General features: G+C 26.6%; 1 protein-coding gene across 3 annotated transcripts in view; it reads right to left on the bottom strand.

Annotated features, from left to right (window-relative positions):
* LOC100214280 (DNA topoisomerase 2-alpha) overlaps positions 1 to 18,365 on the bottom strand; it is a 53,189-nt gene that overhangs the window by 10,237 nt on the left and 24,587 nt on the right. For all 3 annotated transcript variants that reach the window (XM_065805450.1, XM_065805448.1, XM_065805449.1), the window contains 13 exons: positions 17,920 to 18,156; positions 16,473 to 16,691; positions 13,568 to 13,775; positions 13,275 to 13,396; positions 12,145 to 12,525; positions 11,840 to 12,039; positions 11,475 to 11,610; positions 10,470 to 10,665; positions 10,139 to 10,389; positions 9,911 to 9,994; positions 8,156 to 8,429; positions 3,877 to 4,070; positions 739 to 1,119 (listed from right to left, as the gene is read on the bottom strand). In XM_065805450.1, the coding sequence (XP_065661522.1) occupies positions 739 to 1,119; positions 3,877 to 4,070; positions 8,156 to 8,429; positions 9,911 to 9,994; positions 10,139 to 10,389; positions 10,470 to 10,665; positions 11,475 to 11,610; positions 11,840 to 12,039; positions 12,145 to 12,525; positions 13,275 to 13,396; positions 13,568 to 13,775; positions 16,473 to 16,691; positions 17,920 to 18,156 (2,883 nt within the window). The remainder of the gene's footprint in view (positions 1 to 738; positions 1,120 to 3,876; positions 4,071 to 8,155; positions 8,430 to 9,910; positions 9,995 to 10,138; positions 10,390 to 10,469; positions 10,666 to 11,474; positions 11,611 to 11,839; positions 12,040 to 12,144; positions 12,526 to 13,274; positions 13,397 to 13,567; positions 13,776 to 16,472; positions 16,692 to 17,919; positions 18,157 to 18,365) is intronic.

Genomic DNA, 18,365 nt, shown 5'->3' with positions numbered 1-18,365 from the left:
GGCAAACATTTCTGCCTCCAACTTGGCGGCTGCAGCCACCTGGGAGGCAGAAGGCTATTGGAGGCAGCCTCCAAATGGTTTTGCCTCCAAAATTTCTTCTGAAGCCAGCCACCATTGGCTTTCGCCTCTCTATTGGCGTCGGCCTAAAAAAAACATTTTGCCTCCAAACAAAAACTCTGACTGCGGCTGCCAATAGAAAGGCGGAAGCCACCAAAGGCAGAATAAAGAAAATTTTGCTGCTACAAATTAATTGGGAGGCAGTCGCCTTCTGCTGTGGAAGAAAACTGGAGGCAAGAATATTTATGCCGTTTATCAACACTAGCATTTACTCAGCGTTTTTCAAGTAATTGCTCAATTTTACTTAAATAAAATTTTTAGCGATTTTGCTTAAATTTTTATTCACATAAAGCTGAGCAATTATTCCAATTTATCTCAGCACTTGGGAATCATTTTAATAATAAATATATGCGTACAAATAAGAAAAAATTATTTGTACAAATATTGTCTCACCTAAGTAAAATATAACATAGAGTAATTGATGAACCATACCCTTACTGTTTAAATTATTTGATGACAAAAAAAAAAAAACAATTTTTAACTTGTATTTCCAGAAAACTATTTGGGTATCTGAAAAAAATTTATAGAAATATCCGGAATTTCGAAATTATCCATAAAAAGATAATCCCTAAAAATTACGTATTTATAAATTATGACGGACACAATATAATATTTAAATACCTTTTTTTCTAAATCCAGATTTGCTGATGCAGTAGGTATACTTGGTCCAAATGATATCAACGATTGTTTAACATCGGGTTTTTTTGCTAACTTTTTGTCTGGTTTCTTTTTTTCGGTTTTGTTACTCTTAGATGGAGAATCACTAAGCAATATTGGCTTGCTTTCGGTCCCTTTATCTTCAACTACAGATTGAACTTTTTTATCAGCAGAATATGTTTTTTTCTTCACCGGAGAGAGTTTATGAATTAACGCACGTGTTTGGGCCTCGTCAGAATTTTCAGAATCAGTTGATACATTCAAGTTTTTACTTTGTAAAACAGTTGGAGAAACTTCGGAAACATTATCATTATCACTTGGATTATCAGAATCATCAAAATATTTCTAACAAGCAAAACAATAAATAAAAAAAAGAACAAAAAAGACAAAAAAAGGAGAGAAAATAAAAGAGAGATTAAAAAAAAGAGAAAATAAAAAAAAGAGAGAAATTAAAAGAGAGAGGATGGGGTTGGTCATAAAAAAAAGTCGAGGACTTTTTTAATAATAATTTATAATTAAATATATATTTTTATTGTGCAGAGAAAAACCATAAAACAAGTCCTTAACATATTTTCTAAAAAGATGATTTTGTATTCTTTCATTATTGTTTTGCGTAAGCTGATTTAATATACAACACATGCAATAGATAAAAACAATAGACATTAAAACAAAAAGAAGTTGATTGTTAAAACTATTTCCATAATAGAAAACTACCTGATTTTTATTCTTTTCTTATTTATGTATACTTTAGTAAACTTTTCAGAGTAATTATATTTTCATAATTAGTTCAAAACTATATATATATATATATATATATATATATATATATATATATATATATATATATATATATATATATATATATATATATATATATATATATATACATATATATATACATATATACATATATATATATATATATATACATACATATATATATACATATATATATATATATATATATACATACATATATATATACATATATATATATATACATATATATATATATATATATATACATATATATATATATATATATATATATATATATATATATATATATATATATATATATATATATATATATATTTTGGAACACTTCAAAGAAACACTCAAAGTAAAAGGATGTGACTTAATTGAATAACGAGCAACACAAAAATGAATTTCAGTAGATGGTAATCTACCAAAATTCATTCTTGTGAATTTTTTATTCAAACTCGTCATTAATTATCTAAATTTTAAAAGCAACATTACAATGATGTGACAATGGTTGAAGGTTGGTTTTTTGAGCATGCAGGGACCAATACAGTGAGAGAATGAGATTTTGCTGTATGATGAGTCAAGCAAGAATGAGTTTTAGTTAATGGAACTTATGGAAATGGAGATAATAAAAGACTTATAGAGATAAAGAAAAGAATTTGGAGTAAGAAAGTGGCGAGCACAATAAAGAGATGGAACGTTAGCAGATGCTAATTTTGCAATGGATTTGATATATAGTTTCTAAAAAAGATAGAAAGTACATTACAGTTCATAAAAGTTCAAAAAAAGAGTACATTACACTTCATAAAAGTTCAAAAAAAAAAAGTTATCTGAGTTTAAGTTCACTAGTTAGTGAGAGCAGAAGTGAGATCCTTTTCAAGCTCAAATGCCCCCTCCAAGCAATCAGAGAGCATTGGCTTCTTATCAAGACAGGAATAAATGGTAGTATCATCAGTTAACAATGCCACCTTAGATGTGAGAATTTCAGAGAGATCATTAATGTAAATTAAAAAAAGTATAGGGCTAAGGATAGAACTTTGAGGAAACCCTGAAGTTATAGGAAATGAAGAGTGCTGTCCACTGAGGACAACTTTTATATTTTTATTTATTAAGAGTAATTTTTATAATTTTTTTTTTGGTATGTTTTTTATAAAATAACTATTAATTTTGAAATTATTATATAATTTCGCTTCATTTGAGAACCAACATGGCATACTTTTAAAGAACTTTTTTTTAAAAATGTTAGAGACCTGTTCAAGAGAAATATTCATGGGTCTTGGGACACTCCTTAAAATATTTTTTTATTCAAAAAATATTTAAATCTAGTGGTTTTTTTATTATATACTATATATATATTATTATATATATTTTTATTAACAATATTACAGGGTGGTCACTCAAATTTGAAAATGAAATTCCATGACTTTTCATAAACTTTTATGATAAACCACTAACCAGTTAATTATTCAGTACTTGCAATGCACTAAGCATTTGGTATAAAGTTTTGAAATCTTGTCAGAAAAAAACTCTTTTTCTTTTACTTCTCTGATAATCTATAACTTACACCACAAAAATATCTTTTTCAAAAAGGACATAGACTAGACATACTAGTACTTTTCTTTACATCCTAAAAATATCACAAGCAGAAAAAATAAAGGCAATTTTAAAAAGTTCCATGAATTTTCCATGACTTTCAATGAAAATTTAGGAATTCAATGACTTTTTTCATGACCAAATAATATTCCAGGACATTTCCATGATTTCCATAACCAATGGCCACTCTATATTAGTGTAAGAACAGACTTTTTTTTTTAAAAAAACAACTGATTTTAAGGTGCACCTTAATGATGGGACTACACAAATGGCAAGGGAATTTTTTATAATGATAGAGTGTCAAACATTTTTGATGCTACCTAGATATACATAGAGAAATCTAAATTTCCAAATTTCAAAAATTTTCTTATTCCATGCATAAGCTCTTGAAATTTATGATTTTAGTGGCTACTGATGGGCATATAATTGATGTGATAGTGGCTACTGACGGGCATGCAATTGATGTAATAGGTCAATACATATGTAACAGATTTTTGGAGATTTGCACTCTTTTGGAAAATAACAACATGGGACCATTTTTATTTTAAAAGAGTTCCAAGAGCCGATTCAAAATAAATACTGAAAATATAATTGAATTACTATACTCAAGTATATATATGACAAGAATTAAGATCAGGTGATTTTTCATTATAAAATAATTGATTTTGAAAATCAGTACATAAAAGTAGCTCATGCTAATTTGAAAATTTACATAGGCTAACTTTATGCTTACAAACAACTCACCTTGATTTCCTTTTTTCGTGTATCTCGCTTTGGTAGATCAACAGAAAACTCTTTTTCGCCAGAAAAATCTTCAATTTTAAATTCATCATCATCAGCCTCATTATCACTGTCACTATGAACTACGAATTTTGCTTTTTTGGGCTTGCTAGGTTTAAAAGATAAAGGAGCTTGCTTTTTTTTGCCTTCACTGATATCTGCAAAACAATTCAAAAGAATGTTTATGATTTTACTAAATTGTAACACTCCTAAACAAAGTTGATATTTACTGGACAACAAATATTATTTTAAATTAAAAATTATTGTCGAATTATATTACTGTTAAAGGAAAAATATATTTCAGGAAACAATAAGAAGAATCAAAAGCATATAAAATGATAAAAAAGTTTAAAAAGTCTTGGTTTAAAAAAAACCAAATGAAAAATTAAGTACGAAGAAAAAAACAAGCAATACTTTTTTGCTGATTTGTGTGTATTTGTTTTTCTTTATTTTATCTTCAATTTTTATCATATTTTTGTTATGTTTTTTGTTAAAGTATTATTTCTTTTAATTTTAAATATTTATCGTAACCACAACTATTATTTTTAACTTTACTATTATTATTATTATTATTATTACTTTATTATTTTTAATTTAAACAACTGTTTTATGTCCTTGTTAGTTGTTACGTTTTATCAGTCAACTGTTTGTAACTAACTTATCACCATGATCAGTTGAAATTTGGACGATTTTAAATTGAGTTTTCTCAAAAACCACTTAATTGATTGTTATGATTTTTTTTAACAATGATGCTAATATAATTAGTTTTTTTGTGAGTGAGTGTAGTTTTGTTTACTCATTAGTTTTTGCAATGTTGAGTAAAGAGTCAGAAAATCGAAATTTTACTTGAAATTTTACATAGAAAATCCATTGCTCTCATTTTCCATGATTTCAAAAGCATGTAAAAATCCAAAATCAACTGTTGGAATTATTATAAAATGTTATAAGGAAAACAAAACTGTAAAATAAAATCGGGAAGTTGTGAAAAATCAAGATTTATTTCCAAAAAGAAGGCAAAATCAATAGTTGACTTAATTCATCAAAATCTGACTCAGTCACAACAAGATTTAGCTATGAAGTTTAAATGCAATAAAGCTTTCGTTCAAAGAGTATTCAAAAAGGAAAATATGAAAGAATATTTCAAGAAAAAAATACCAAAAAGATCGCTTGATGGAGAAATCAAGGCAATTGGATTAGCTAAAAATTTGCTTAAAATAATTACGAAAAGAAAATCTATGCATTTTAGAAGACGATGAAACTTACTGTAAAAAAGATCACTTGATGCTTCCAGGTAATCAATACTATTATCAGTCGAAACGTTGTAAAGCTTCTAACAAATTTAACTACATTTGAGTAAGACTAACTTTCGAGTTCCTTGTATGTTTGGCAGGCAATTTGCAGTTGAGGTTTTAAAAGCTCTCCTTTCATAATAAATCAATCTTTGACACTAGATCTAGTGAATGTGAGTGAATGCTTGAAAAAACAACTCCTTCCTCTAATTAAAAAGCACAAATAATCAAACTTATTTTGAAAAATCTAGACAAATAAAAGTTTGTAGAGCATGCATGGACAAATACGGTAAAAGGGTGTGACTTTGCTAAATGACGAGTCAAGCAAGAATGAGCTTTGGTTGACAGAACAAGAGATGATGGCTTTTTTGAGCAGCGACCATGATAGTATTTGCAGAAAAGAGAAAAAGATTTTTGACAATGGGAGAGAAGCTCCTTGCTTCTCTCCCATTGTCAACAATCTGTGACCTGCTTTATCCGCAAACTTGGCGGATAAAGCAGGTCCAACTATATTTACAAGGCATTTTTGAATCTTGTCTAAAAAGAAAAAAACATCATTAGAAGAACCAGGCAAATTATGACAAAAGTATTCTGAACAGGGACAAATGGAAGATTTATAGAGAATGGAAACAGAAATAAGATAATGGCAAGCACAATAAAGAGAAATAACCTTAGCAGATGCTAACTTTTTAAATAAATTGTATATATATGGTTTCTATGAAAGGTCAGTAGTGGATGATAATCCAAGAAGATGTAAAGTTGTGGACTTAGTGAGAGGGTTGCCATTCATAAATATAGGAATGTCGACAGTATTGTGATAGTTATTTGCAGTAAAAAACTGAGTTATTTTGGAGTAAAAATTCACAAGTCATAGCAGGCTCCAAGCTATTACAGAAGTGAGATCAGATTTAAGATATGCTGCCTGTTTTAACGATCAAAAAGAGAAGACTTTTTGTCAAGACAGACGTATGAAGTTGAGTCATCAGCAAATAAAGCCTCTTTAGATCATAAATGTAGATAAGAAACAAAACACAACCAAGAATAGAATCTTGTAGTACCCCAGACATTACTGGAAATGAAGAAGACTGTCAGCCTTTGAGGACGACTTTAAAAAAACGATTAGAAAGAATTGATTGATAATCTCAAAAATTTTCCCAGATACCCCATATGAAGCAAACTAATGGAAAACACCAGCATGTTAAACTTTATCAAAAGATTTAGATATGTCAAGAGCAATAGCCCTTTCCTTGTCGCTTAATGCACCAATAGAATCTTTCAGTAACAGCAGTTAACAAGTTAGCATAGAACAAGAAGAAAACCATATTGATTGTTAGAGATTAAATTGTTAGACTCAAGATGGGATATTAGAAATTTGTTGATCAAAGACTTAAAGACCTTGCTAGTAATAGAGATAAGAATGATCGGGTAGTAATTAGAGGGGTCAGTGTGTTCTGCGAAGTTTTTGAAAATTAGATGCAATTTTCCAGTAGACAGGAAAACAAGATTCAGTCAAGCACTTATTAAACAGTTTAGAGAGATTTGAAGGGAGTTCTGGAAAACACTTTTGTAAGACAGGAGTGTTGTCTGGATCACAAGCAATAGAAGAGTTTAATTGAGAAATGAATTAAGCAACGGAAGCTGGAGCAATTTGGAGCAATGTCTAACAATTAGTTAACCTATTTAACTGGAGTGGCAGGAAGAGTATGGTCATTAGATTAAAGAGTCAAATTGGAAGAAAAGTTTTTTGCAAATTGTTTAGCCTTATCTTTAAGAAAAGTAATAAAATCAGACCCTTGAATTAGAGATGGAATAATCAAAATACCGTTGTTAATGACCCTGTTGAAGATTTCTTCTAAAGGTTTCTAGAGCCTAACTTCTGAGGTAAGTTATGAGATTTAGAAAAAATGGAGCTTAGCATCATCAGCACTTTTTTACATTGATTTTTTGCAATAATAAAATTTCTATTTTAATAGTATTTTAAGCTGTAGTTGTTTTCTGTCACAATCATAATCAATGAGGAAAAAAAAGACTTATTTCATATTCTGCAACAATACATGTTTCAAATCTTTTCAAACTTTCAAGCTAGTGCAACAAAAAAATCTATAGTATTGTTGGCTTTACTAGAGCTAATTGACTCAGTACTCAGTGATTTAAGCATTGCTTGATTAACCAAACAAACTTTTGTTTTTCAGTCAATAGAAAGAATGATAATAACTATGTGATTATAAAACTGAAGACAAATCTTTGACTCACAGTTCAAGTGATTCAAAATTTTGTAATCAAACAGTTTTTTATACTAAGTTGGTAGCGAAATTGAAAATTAATGACAACTAATCAAATATTTCTAAAATAATAATTTATATATTCTTTTTAGAAATATTTGACTTGAATGTAACTGAAAAATAATAACGCCATAAATCAATTAAACTCATAATATACTGATAAACAAACCCGACCCACCCCTGATACTCTATTCTACATCACTAAACTTCTCTGCACAACAACTTTGTATGCGCCTGTATTATTATAGCATTATTTAAAACATCAAAATATAGTTCCTCACATTATTAATACTTTATTTGTTTCAGAAATATTTGTTGGATTATAGATACTGATATCATCAACTTGGTAAATTTAACAACAATTTTTATCCATTTAAAAAGTAAAAACACTTTAAAAAAGTTATAACTATTGACATCATTGGTTGAATGGGCTTTTGTTGGTAGGTTCCAGGCTAACTCTAGTTAGTTAGTTTTGAGTTATTTTTAATGTTAATAAAGATCATTAATTTAGATTTGATTTAAATATTAATCTATGTCCTGCTTTTCTGTGTATTATACCTAGTGTCTAATCAAAACTTTGAACAACTAATTCATTAAAAACCATCACTAAAAAAATAGATTTTTGTAAAATGTTTTGAGTATAACATAACAAAAGTTAAAGTAAAATCTTACTTTTCTTCAGTCTGTCAGCAAGAGATAAAACCTCTTCTCTATCTTCATTATCATTTTCTTGACTTTGTTCACTTGGTTCACTTTTAATAACATTAGAAAATGTATCTTTTACTGGCAAAACTTTAGTGTCAGATTTTTTGTCAAAAGCTTTTGCTATATCTTTACTTTTAACAGGAACTTTTTTAGCTTTATTAACTTTAGTAGAGCGACTATTACTTTTACTAGAAAGAGCATCAACAGCTCTATTTAGTTCTTTTTCTTGCTCTTCGACCCTCTTTAAATAAAAACATATTAATCTTAGTGCAATCAAAAAAAAAAGATTGATCATAGTAAGTTAATAGATGAACATAGTTAATTAACTATTAATGCAAATAAACAGAAACAAAACTTTAATGTGTTCAAGTAAAATGGTGACAACAAAATTTTATGTTCAAATAATGATCAAATTAATAATTCAATGATCAAAAAATTACTCTTTATGAAAAACCATTTAAAAACCCATACTTTTGGATGACTTAGTAATTGTAGTTTTTTGGAAAAAGTTTTTTGTCATAACAATATGGCTCTACCATCTTAGAACTAGGCAGTGCTTTTAAAGTATCAAGACAAATATCTCATCGCATAGTAAGACTTATTAAACCTTCAATAAAGTTTTACTTGTTGATATATTATAAAACAGTTCTGAAAATAATTTTACTTGCAACCGTTATACTTGACAAACACTTCCTTTTATCACAACAGACAACACAATAGCTTTTTGTAAGCAAATGTAACAGATGATCAAAAACACTTTCACTAAACATTTATTTGCAGCTTCACAACATTCCCTGACTAGCGAGCTTTCTTAAAAGATATTATTCTCCCCAAAAGGTACATTCTAGTAGCTTAAAAAATATAATTCTGAAATGACAAAATAAATACCATATTTCAATGAGACATACAAAATATTAAAATACAGTATCTTTTGAGCATGTAAATAGCAAAGTATATGATAGACTTCAGAATTAGGGTTAGCATTCAGCAATGCCAACCTAAGTAACTGAGGTGAGTAATTTTTTATTGTCAACATTTCTATGTTGTTATAGTGAAAACTTTAGTTAAAATATCTTTGAAATTAGTTTGAAGTTGGCAATAAAGGCCAACCTTAATCTATCTAATTCTGAGAGCTGCAAATTTTTTACATTTAAATTTAATTTTGTTTTTTAATTGAGTATTTTATAACATAGGTATTTCTAAAATACAAAATAAACAAACATAAACTTGCAAAAATCTTTAACAGTATATTTTTTAATTTAAAAGCTCTCTCATGGTATTTTTTTTTTAAAAAAGCTTTATCATGGCTTTATCTGTAAAATAGTTTATGCAAACATATAAAATTATATAATCTGTTAACAAACTGATTTTCAAGCCTACATCAACAATAAAAAATAAAATAAACTTTTTTTTTAAACAATGATAATAGTGCTTACCCCCCCCCCCCCCCCCACACACACACACATACTGTTCTTTTATTTTTATTTTATTCTCATTTAAAGAGCAAATTTTTTATTTATGTTTGTTTAACTTGAAATATTTAACCACAATTTTGAAATATTTTTACATGAGACCAAATGATATATTTTATATGACTTTAAAACATGCCTCAAAAATATAATGCTAAAGTTAGATTTTTTTGCTGTTGCTTTTTTAAAAGCATTTTCACTGTAAAAAAATTTAAATTAACAGAATAAAGGAGTCTATATAATATGTACACACCTCAAGTTCTTCACAAAACTTATTAAGATCATCTGTCCACAAATCAGATGGTGTCTTTTGTTTAAGCGCATTGAGTTCTTTTTTCTGTATAAGTATTATTAAACAATTAAAAATAACATTTTTTAGTTTAGTAAATTACAAACAACACACAAACAAATAATTAGAAAAAACTTATTTAATTTTTTGAGTTGAACTGCACTACAAAAAAGTTGTAAAAATAAATATTACTTTTTCATCTCTCTGATTGAGTAACTCTTCTTTTTTCTCACGAGACAAGCTCATGATAGTCATAGAGAGAAGATATGCAAAATCTGGTCCAGTTAGTGATGAAGATGAGCTAGCTACATCTGTTGTAGGTGCCTCACTATCATCTTCTAAATGACCAGATTTGTCCACTTCGGCTTTCCATGTTTTAACTGGGTCAGAAGCATACCCTCTTTCAACAAGTGTGGTGATTACATCACGTTTACTGCGATTTTCTACCATAAATTATTATTTTGTTGTTAGATAGTGATCAAAAAAAAATTAAAAACAATAATATCTACTAATGCTACTATACCAATTATGATTTTTCCTTCTATTTTTTCCAATATAAACCTTGCTTGATTTTCCAACTTGGAACATTCAGCTTCAAGCATCCCCAAAATAAACTTTTTCCGCTCATTATATTTAGCCATTCGAACATTGAAAAAAGCTTTCATAATTTCTGTTGGACTTTCATACTTTTTTATGCATCCAAACTCATCAAAAAGAACCTAAAAAATTAAAACATAACAAAACACATAATAAAATTACAATAACAATATTTAATAAAAATAAAACCTAATTAAAAACCTAAAATTACTCAAAATATTGAAAATAAAGATAATAATTAGTGTGAAAATAAGTTCTAAAGCATTCTAAAACAAACAATTAAATATTAATAAAATATCAGCATAAAAGTAAATAATCTTCCAAAATGATATTTTTTTAAATTATTAGAAAATTTTTTAAAAATACAAATGAAATTTAACAGCTTCTAAATATACTTTTTGAATTGGAATATTAAGACTCGCTTAAACAAAATTTTCTTCTATTTCTGGAAATCTCTGGCATTGCTTTCCATAAACAATTAAATGCTTTTTAGCAATAACCATGTTTTTTGGAATGACAAAATTGGTGGCAAAATTGATTTGGTTAAGAAATTAATGCAATGCGAGTGAAAAAAATTACTGCTAACAAAACACTGACCATTTCACGGTTGAAGGGTTACTAGAACAAAACACTGACTTATTCAGTGTTGAAGGGTTAATAGAACAATTTGATTTTGTAAAGAAAAAATAGACCTGGTAAAATATTTATTTAAAAAACTTGACAACATCAAAAAAAAAACTTTGTTTTTAAATATATTTTAAACCTACATTTTTGGACTGCAATGCCTCCTAATAATTCTAAATATACTGGTATACTATTATAACATATAGAGATGCATAACTTTAAAATAAAATAAAAAGAAAAAAAAAAGAAAAGAAATAAGATTAAAACATGCACAACAAATAAGAAAAACAACAACAAAAAAACCAACCATGCATGATAAATTTATTGATGAAAGCAACTTGAACTTCTTATGCAATCCCTCTTCCTCAGCTTTAACCATTTGTTCAGGTGTCATTGTGATAACAAATTTTACAGTTGCATCTGTATGATACTCTTTATAATCTCTAAAGATAAGTGTTATGATCATCTTTAAGTGGTAGTGGTAAAGGACTAAAAGTATTGAGTTTCATAACTACTATGCTTGACTTGTTACACAGTGACCTTGTTTGTAAAAGTTTGTGTTTCAAAGAGGGTTGAGAGTTAATAAAAATAATTTTAAATAATAAAAAAAAAATATTGTAACCAAAGTATACATATTAAATAAAATTAGCATGTACTTTTTCTTTTACTTACGTTATACATGGTGGAGATTTTTCATTTCCATAAAGATATACATCCAAAACAGTTTCTTTATAAGCTTGAGTCCAAGTTCTAACAGGAAGCTCTGTTATTTCTATTGTTGTTTCATCTATAATATTTATGGTTCCTTGACATATAAACTTTTGATCTCCTTCTTGCACAATTTCACCAGTAAAGTCTTTATATGAAGGAAACTATAAAATTAATGCCTTTTAATTACTAATTTTATTACATTAAAAATAACTCTATAATTAAATAATCAAAAATCAATCATCCACAACTCTTACACAAAAACTTACCATAGGCTGTGGTTCTTCACCATTAATCATTCTTTTTACATTTTTAACAATATCTCTTATGTCAAAATTTGGAATTTTAGTAGAATAACCAGTTCCAATACCTTCAGCACCATTGACAAGACACATTGGAATTATAGGACAATACCACTCTGGCTCAATTTTCTGGTTATCATCAAAAAGGTAAGTTAGGACTGCATCATCTTTTTCTGGGAAAACAAGTCTTGTTAATGAACTCATCATTGTAAAAATGTAACGAGGAGAAGCACTATCTTTACCACCAACATGTCGAGTACCAAACTGACCAATTGGAAGCAGCACATTTAGATTGTTACTGCCTACAAAGTTTTGTGCTAAGTTTACTATTGTTCCCATCAAACTCATCTAAACAATAAGAAAGATTATATATATATATATATATATATATTTATATATAAAAATAAGTTTAATTTTGCTGTGAGCATAGCGTTCAGCAAGAGTGCTCGATGAATGATATCAGAGCTATATAATTGATTTTTTGACGAGATTAAATAAAAATAACTACATGATTTTTACTACTATATATATATTATACTTATATTATTATAATTTATAATATTAATATATATATATATAAATATATATATAATATATATATATAATATTTTATATATATATATATATATATATATATATATATATATATATATATATATATATATATATATATATATATATATATAACAATATATAGACTAACTGGATGTTTAACCCTATAACAGGAATCCTATAGTTTAAAGAAACCTTAACATTAGTCTCAATGAATTAACGTGTTGAAAAACATTACTTACTGACACAAGTAATAAGTTTCAGTTTAAGTTATTTTAAAAAGTTTAGAATTTTTTTTCTGTGTTTAAATGAGTTAGATATAACATTGTTTTATTTAGCATTATGAACAGTTTAAGCAGTACAATAACCTAAAAGTTAAAAGTACAGGACATTCTTCATTGTAATCAATCAGTAACTTTTCAATCTTTAACTCTATATGCATACATATATGTTGATTCAAATTTTTAACCAAAATTATAGAAACGGTTACAGCATTTTTTAAAACTATTAATAACTAATATTAGTTTGCACCACAAAACTCTTACTTCACCATGATGATATGCTGATAGTTCAGCAACAGAACCAGCAAGTTGGGCAACTTTAACCTCTCTTTTGTCATTCCTTTTCATACAAGTAAATAAAACTTTCCGTTGACCAGGTTTGAAACCTAGCAAATAATAAAATACAATAAATTAAAAATTTGAAAGAAACTAAAAACTGACACATTTAGCAAAAATTTTAATTTGACACATTTTAATTTATGTAAATAACTTAAACATTAGAAAAGTAAATAACCTTATAAAATCAGAATTATTTAACACAAATGAAATTATATTACCATCAACAAGTGAAGGAATCGAGCGTTCATTATCAGTATTTGAGAAAAGAATAAGCTCTTTATTAATGAAATCTTGGTATGTTACAGTTCGAGTTCCTTTTTCATAAAGATAAACTTCAGGCAGACCTGCTTCTCTTCTTAACTTTCTTTCAGCAAGTCCATTGTCTAGCCAATTTTTCCTTTCATTTGCACATTTTTTACTAAATGCCTAAAAATAATTTAAATATTTTAATAACTATACAATAATAACAATATAAGTATTTTAATAATGTATTAAAAACAACTTTATGATAAAACTTATATAGTATACACACTTATATAAATTGTAATACTGCCCTACATATCAAATAGACAGTGACTGCAAAATTTCCATACTGAGATATTATTTAAAAAAAAAAAAAACGTATTTTGCCAACCAGTCAGCTTAGTATAAGTCAGAAACTTTTAATATCATTTTAATATCACAAACTTTTAATATCACAAAAAATAGCTTTCCTGAGGTTTTAATAATTTTTTAATTTATTTATCATAACTAAGCACATACAGTCTTTTTGCTTTGTACCATGAGAGAATATATGTTAATGAAGTAAATTCCAGTCCTAAGTCATTTTTCTTTTCTTTTTCACCTACTGTCTATTTTGTAAGTAGGGCAGAATAGTGTTATGTTGCAACACCCCAATCACTCTTTAGGTGTTTTTAACATCTTACAACATGCTGAGCATATGTTATAAATAAGATAAGTCATTTTTGCTGTCACAAACATTTCAACATGTTGTTACATATACGTTTTCAACATGTTATGTAACATAACATGTTGAAATGACATAATCTCTGATTATGTCTTTTCAACATTTTATGTTACATAAGCAATCTTTGATCACAATCTATTTTTCTTTGTTCAAATACAACATTAGCAAGTTTAAAAACAACAAAACTTACATTGCTTTCATATATTTCTCACAAGGTTGATAGGTTTAAATCAAATGGTTTAAACCAATCGAAAAAATATTAATTTAAACCAAACTTATTTATTGTTGAAAATGTTAAAACTAATTAGAGTTTCTCTAGATAAGTTGCGAAGAGATCAAAAAAATAAGTGACACTGCCTAAATTTTTAAAGAGCTGATAAACATAGGACTGTTGTAATTGTAATTGTAAAAATTAAATACAATCACACATTACAATACAATATTGTATTGTAATATTACAAAAACAATAAAAAAATTTTATCTTGGTATTGTATTGCTGTGATAAAAAACAATGACAATAAGTATTGTAATGTTTTTTTTCTAACAATACAATAAAATTCGAGAACTATTGTATTGTATTGGTTTAATGAAATAAAATTACAATAACTATTGTGTTGTTATGATGAAAACAATTACAATAACTATTGTAGTTTATTACTTTACAATAAAGTAGAAAAGTATTTTAACGTATTTACATTTATCTCTGACGAACTTACTATTATTTTTGCTATTTTTTATTTTCGGATTTGCAATTTATTGCAAATTCTATTTTTTACATATTTAGATTTCGCATCACTTATCTTGTTATGTATTTCTAAGCTCTAAACGGCAGCAAAATATTGCCTGTCTGATGACAGCGTTACTATTGTGAAAAATAACATTCATAAATTATTTTATTCAGCCCTTTTATTTTTTCCTCTTGATTTTAATACTGCAAAGGAACTTAAAATATATATGAAAATTAACTTTAGTAACACAAACAGTTAAACAATAATTCTTCTTAAATAAAATTTTTTATGTCTTTTATTACAATAACAATATATTGTTATTGTTTTACATAGACGAATTACAATACAATATTTATTGTTATTGTAGTTGGTCATTACAATACATTTTCTTTTCAGATATTGTTATTGTTTTATAAAGATGAATTGCAATACAATATTTATTGTTATTGTATTACAGAATTAAAATAGTTGTAAATCACAAGTATTGTTATTGTTTCTAAATTAAGTTAATACAATAACAATAAATATTGTTACTGTTATTGTTTTCATTACAATTACAATAGTCCTAATCCTAGATAACATGTTATCATTTTTATCAACTGAAAAAAACATATTTTGGAAACTAGTGAATCTGTTTTAAAAAATGCATCACAGAATGGTGGAAATCTCTAAAATATTTGAACTGCAACATTATCATGGATATTGAAAGTTTGTTAAATGCACCAGCTTCTAGTGCTGGAATTGAAATACTTTTTTTAACTCTTGGACTTGTTCATTCCGAGTAAAGAAAAAAGATAGGAGTAGAAAAAGCGGCAAAGCATATTTTTATATTTAGGACTTTAAATAATGTTGTATTGGCTGATGAGTTATAGCAGTAATGATGTATTCGTTGTATGAGTTACAGCAGTAATGATGTATTCGTTGATGAGTTATAGCAGTAATGATGTATTCGTTGATGAGTTACAGCAGTAATGATGTATTTGTTGATAAGTTACGGCAGTAATGTTAATAGAAAATATAATTTAATCAAGTAAAATGACTCATGCTTTTTTTTAATTGAAAAAGTTAACTAAACATGGCTTTATAAAAAAAAAGGAGTTTAAACCAAAAAAAACCATGGTTTTTTTGGTTATTTAAAAAAAAAACTCAAACCCAATCCAATTTTTATTTTTTTTTGCAACCTTGACTTCTCAAAATAAAAGGGATCATCATCTTGGAGAGAAAGTTCTTTTATTAGGAATTTAATTTTTTCTTTCGAATTTCTTTGATTAGGAATTTAATTTTTTCAATAACTTTTTTATTTTTAGTAAAGATATTCAAAATAATAATTATCCATATTTCAGCATATTTCAAAATAAATTTTCATAAATAATTTTGCCTAATAGCAAACTAAAAAAATTAGGTCAAGATCGAAATAAAAATCCTTACCAAAATTAATGCTTCATCAGATGAGGGCCCATCATACTCAAAAACTATTCTGTGTCTTTGCATATCTGAAAAATATTCTTTACCTTCTATACTTGTTGAACTACCCAAACCTTTGTAGTACTTGATGTGCCATGATTTATAATTTGGAGTTGCTTCTTTCCACTCTTCAAACTCAGGTATGGAAAAAAACGAAATAGTTTCCTTTTTACTTTTTGATGCCTAAAATATTCAGAAAGGTTCAGATGATTTCAATTAATTTGATTTAAAAAAATGATAAAGAGATTCGGGTTAAAAAAATTTTCAAAATTCAAATATATAAGTATTTGTATCCTAATGATTTAGTTTAAAAATCTTAATGATTTAAAAATTTGTATCTAAATGGTTTAGTTTAAAAATCTTAATGATTTAAAAAAATTTAATTAAACTTAAAAAAACAACCTTTAAAAAGCCAAAATAAATCTTTTAAATATATCAAAAACTTTCTCATTTCACTAAGGTATTCATATGTGAACAGTGCATTGCTTAGCATATCAGCAATTCAAGGTTGTCAGCATTATGTTCAATTTTATGTATACTGATAGACAATTATATAACTCATTCAAATCAACTATTAAAATATTTTTCTAAATACTGTTTAAAGTGTATATCACAGAATCTAGATTAACTTAAAGTATATGAGTCAAGATTAATTTAAAGCAGATTTCTTTTAATAAACATATCCTGATTTATTTATTTTTTAATTTATTTCCAAATGCAACAATCTTTTATTCTAAACATTATGAGTAAACTACAATACCTAATTACACAAATACATCCCTAATGTAATGCTGAGTGAAACATAAAACATTAGGTTGATGACAAATCAAGTCATATACCAAAACAACCAAACCTAAATGCTAGATTGAACAACATTAAAATTTAATATTATCAATGAACCAACACAACAGTAACTTATTAGATTATGTTTGATACTAACATAAAAATTTAAAAAAATATTTGAACAAGAATGACATCAGATTAGAAGGAATACGATATAAAAATTTCATTCAACTGTAAGATTAGTTTATTAGTTGTTTATTTTTTTGTTTGCTTTGTTTATTATAATCAACATTGTTTGCTGGTATTAACATTTAAACGATTTACAAATATATAATATTTCTATCCATAAACATTAACTTGAAAAAATAACCTAAAACTTTAAATATATATAAGGGATACTAACCCTTAAGAATTAGTAAAGAAATTTATGTTTTTTTTTTAATTTTAGAATTTAAAAGTATTTTAAATTCTAAAATTAAAAAATAAAAAGATTGTTATTGTAAATAATAAACCCTAAGTAAAACCATATATGCATTATAATAATTCCAATCAAATTTTATTTAACTATTTGCTTATAATTGTTCTCAAGTAAAAATAAAAACAATGAAAATTAAGCAAAAATTTAAACCTTAATAATAGGTGTAATAAATTCTTCAAGAAAAGGAATTTTCAACAAGCCTGGCCAATTTGCATGTATAAAGTTAATAACAAGACCTTTAATATGAGAACCATCTTGATCTTGATCAGCCATAATCATCAGATGTCCATAACGCAATGTTTTCATATCATTCTCGTTCTCATATTTTTTACCAAACTGCAAACCAATGATCTTAACTAAACTTCCTATTTCAGCATTGTTCATAATCTTAAAGAAAACAATTATTTTATTATGACTAATTCCTAAAAACAAAGCAAAACCAGCACCATAAAAAAAAAAAATCTTTTTCAAGTTTTCCTAGGCTTAACTAAAATTTAAAATAAACTTTAACTAAGCTAATTTAATAATAAAGAAAACATCAAAAAGAGACACCTTAAAGGAAAAAAACAAGCAAATTCAAAACTAATTACAATATG

Source organism: Hydra vulgaris, chromosome 09, assembly GCF_038396675.1.
Source record: "Hydra vulgaris chromosome 09, alternate assembly HydraT2T_AEP".
Taxonomy (NCBI): domain Eukaryota; kingdom Metazoa; phylum Cnidaria; class Hydrozoa; order Anthoathecata; family Hydridae; genus Hydra; species Hydra vulgaris.
The sequence above is the reverse complement of the archived record's forward strand: the minus strand, read 5'-3'. Positions and strand labels throughout refer to the sequence as shown.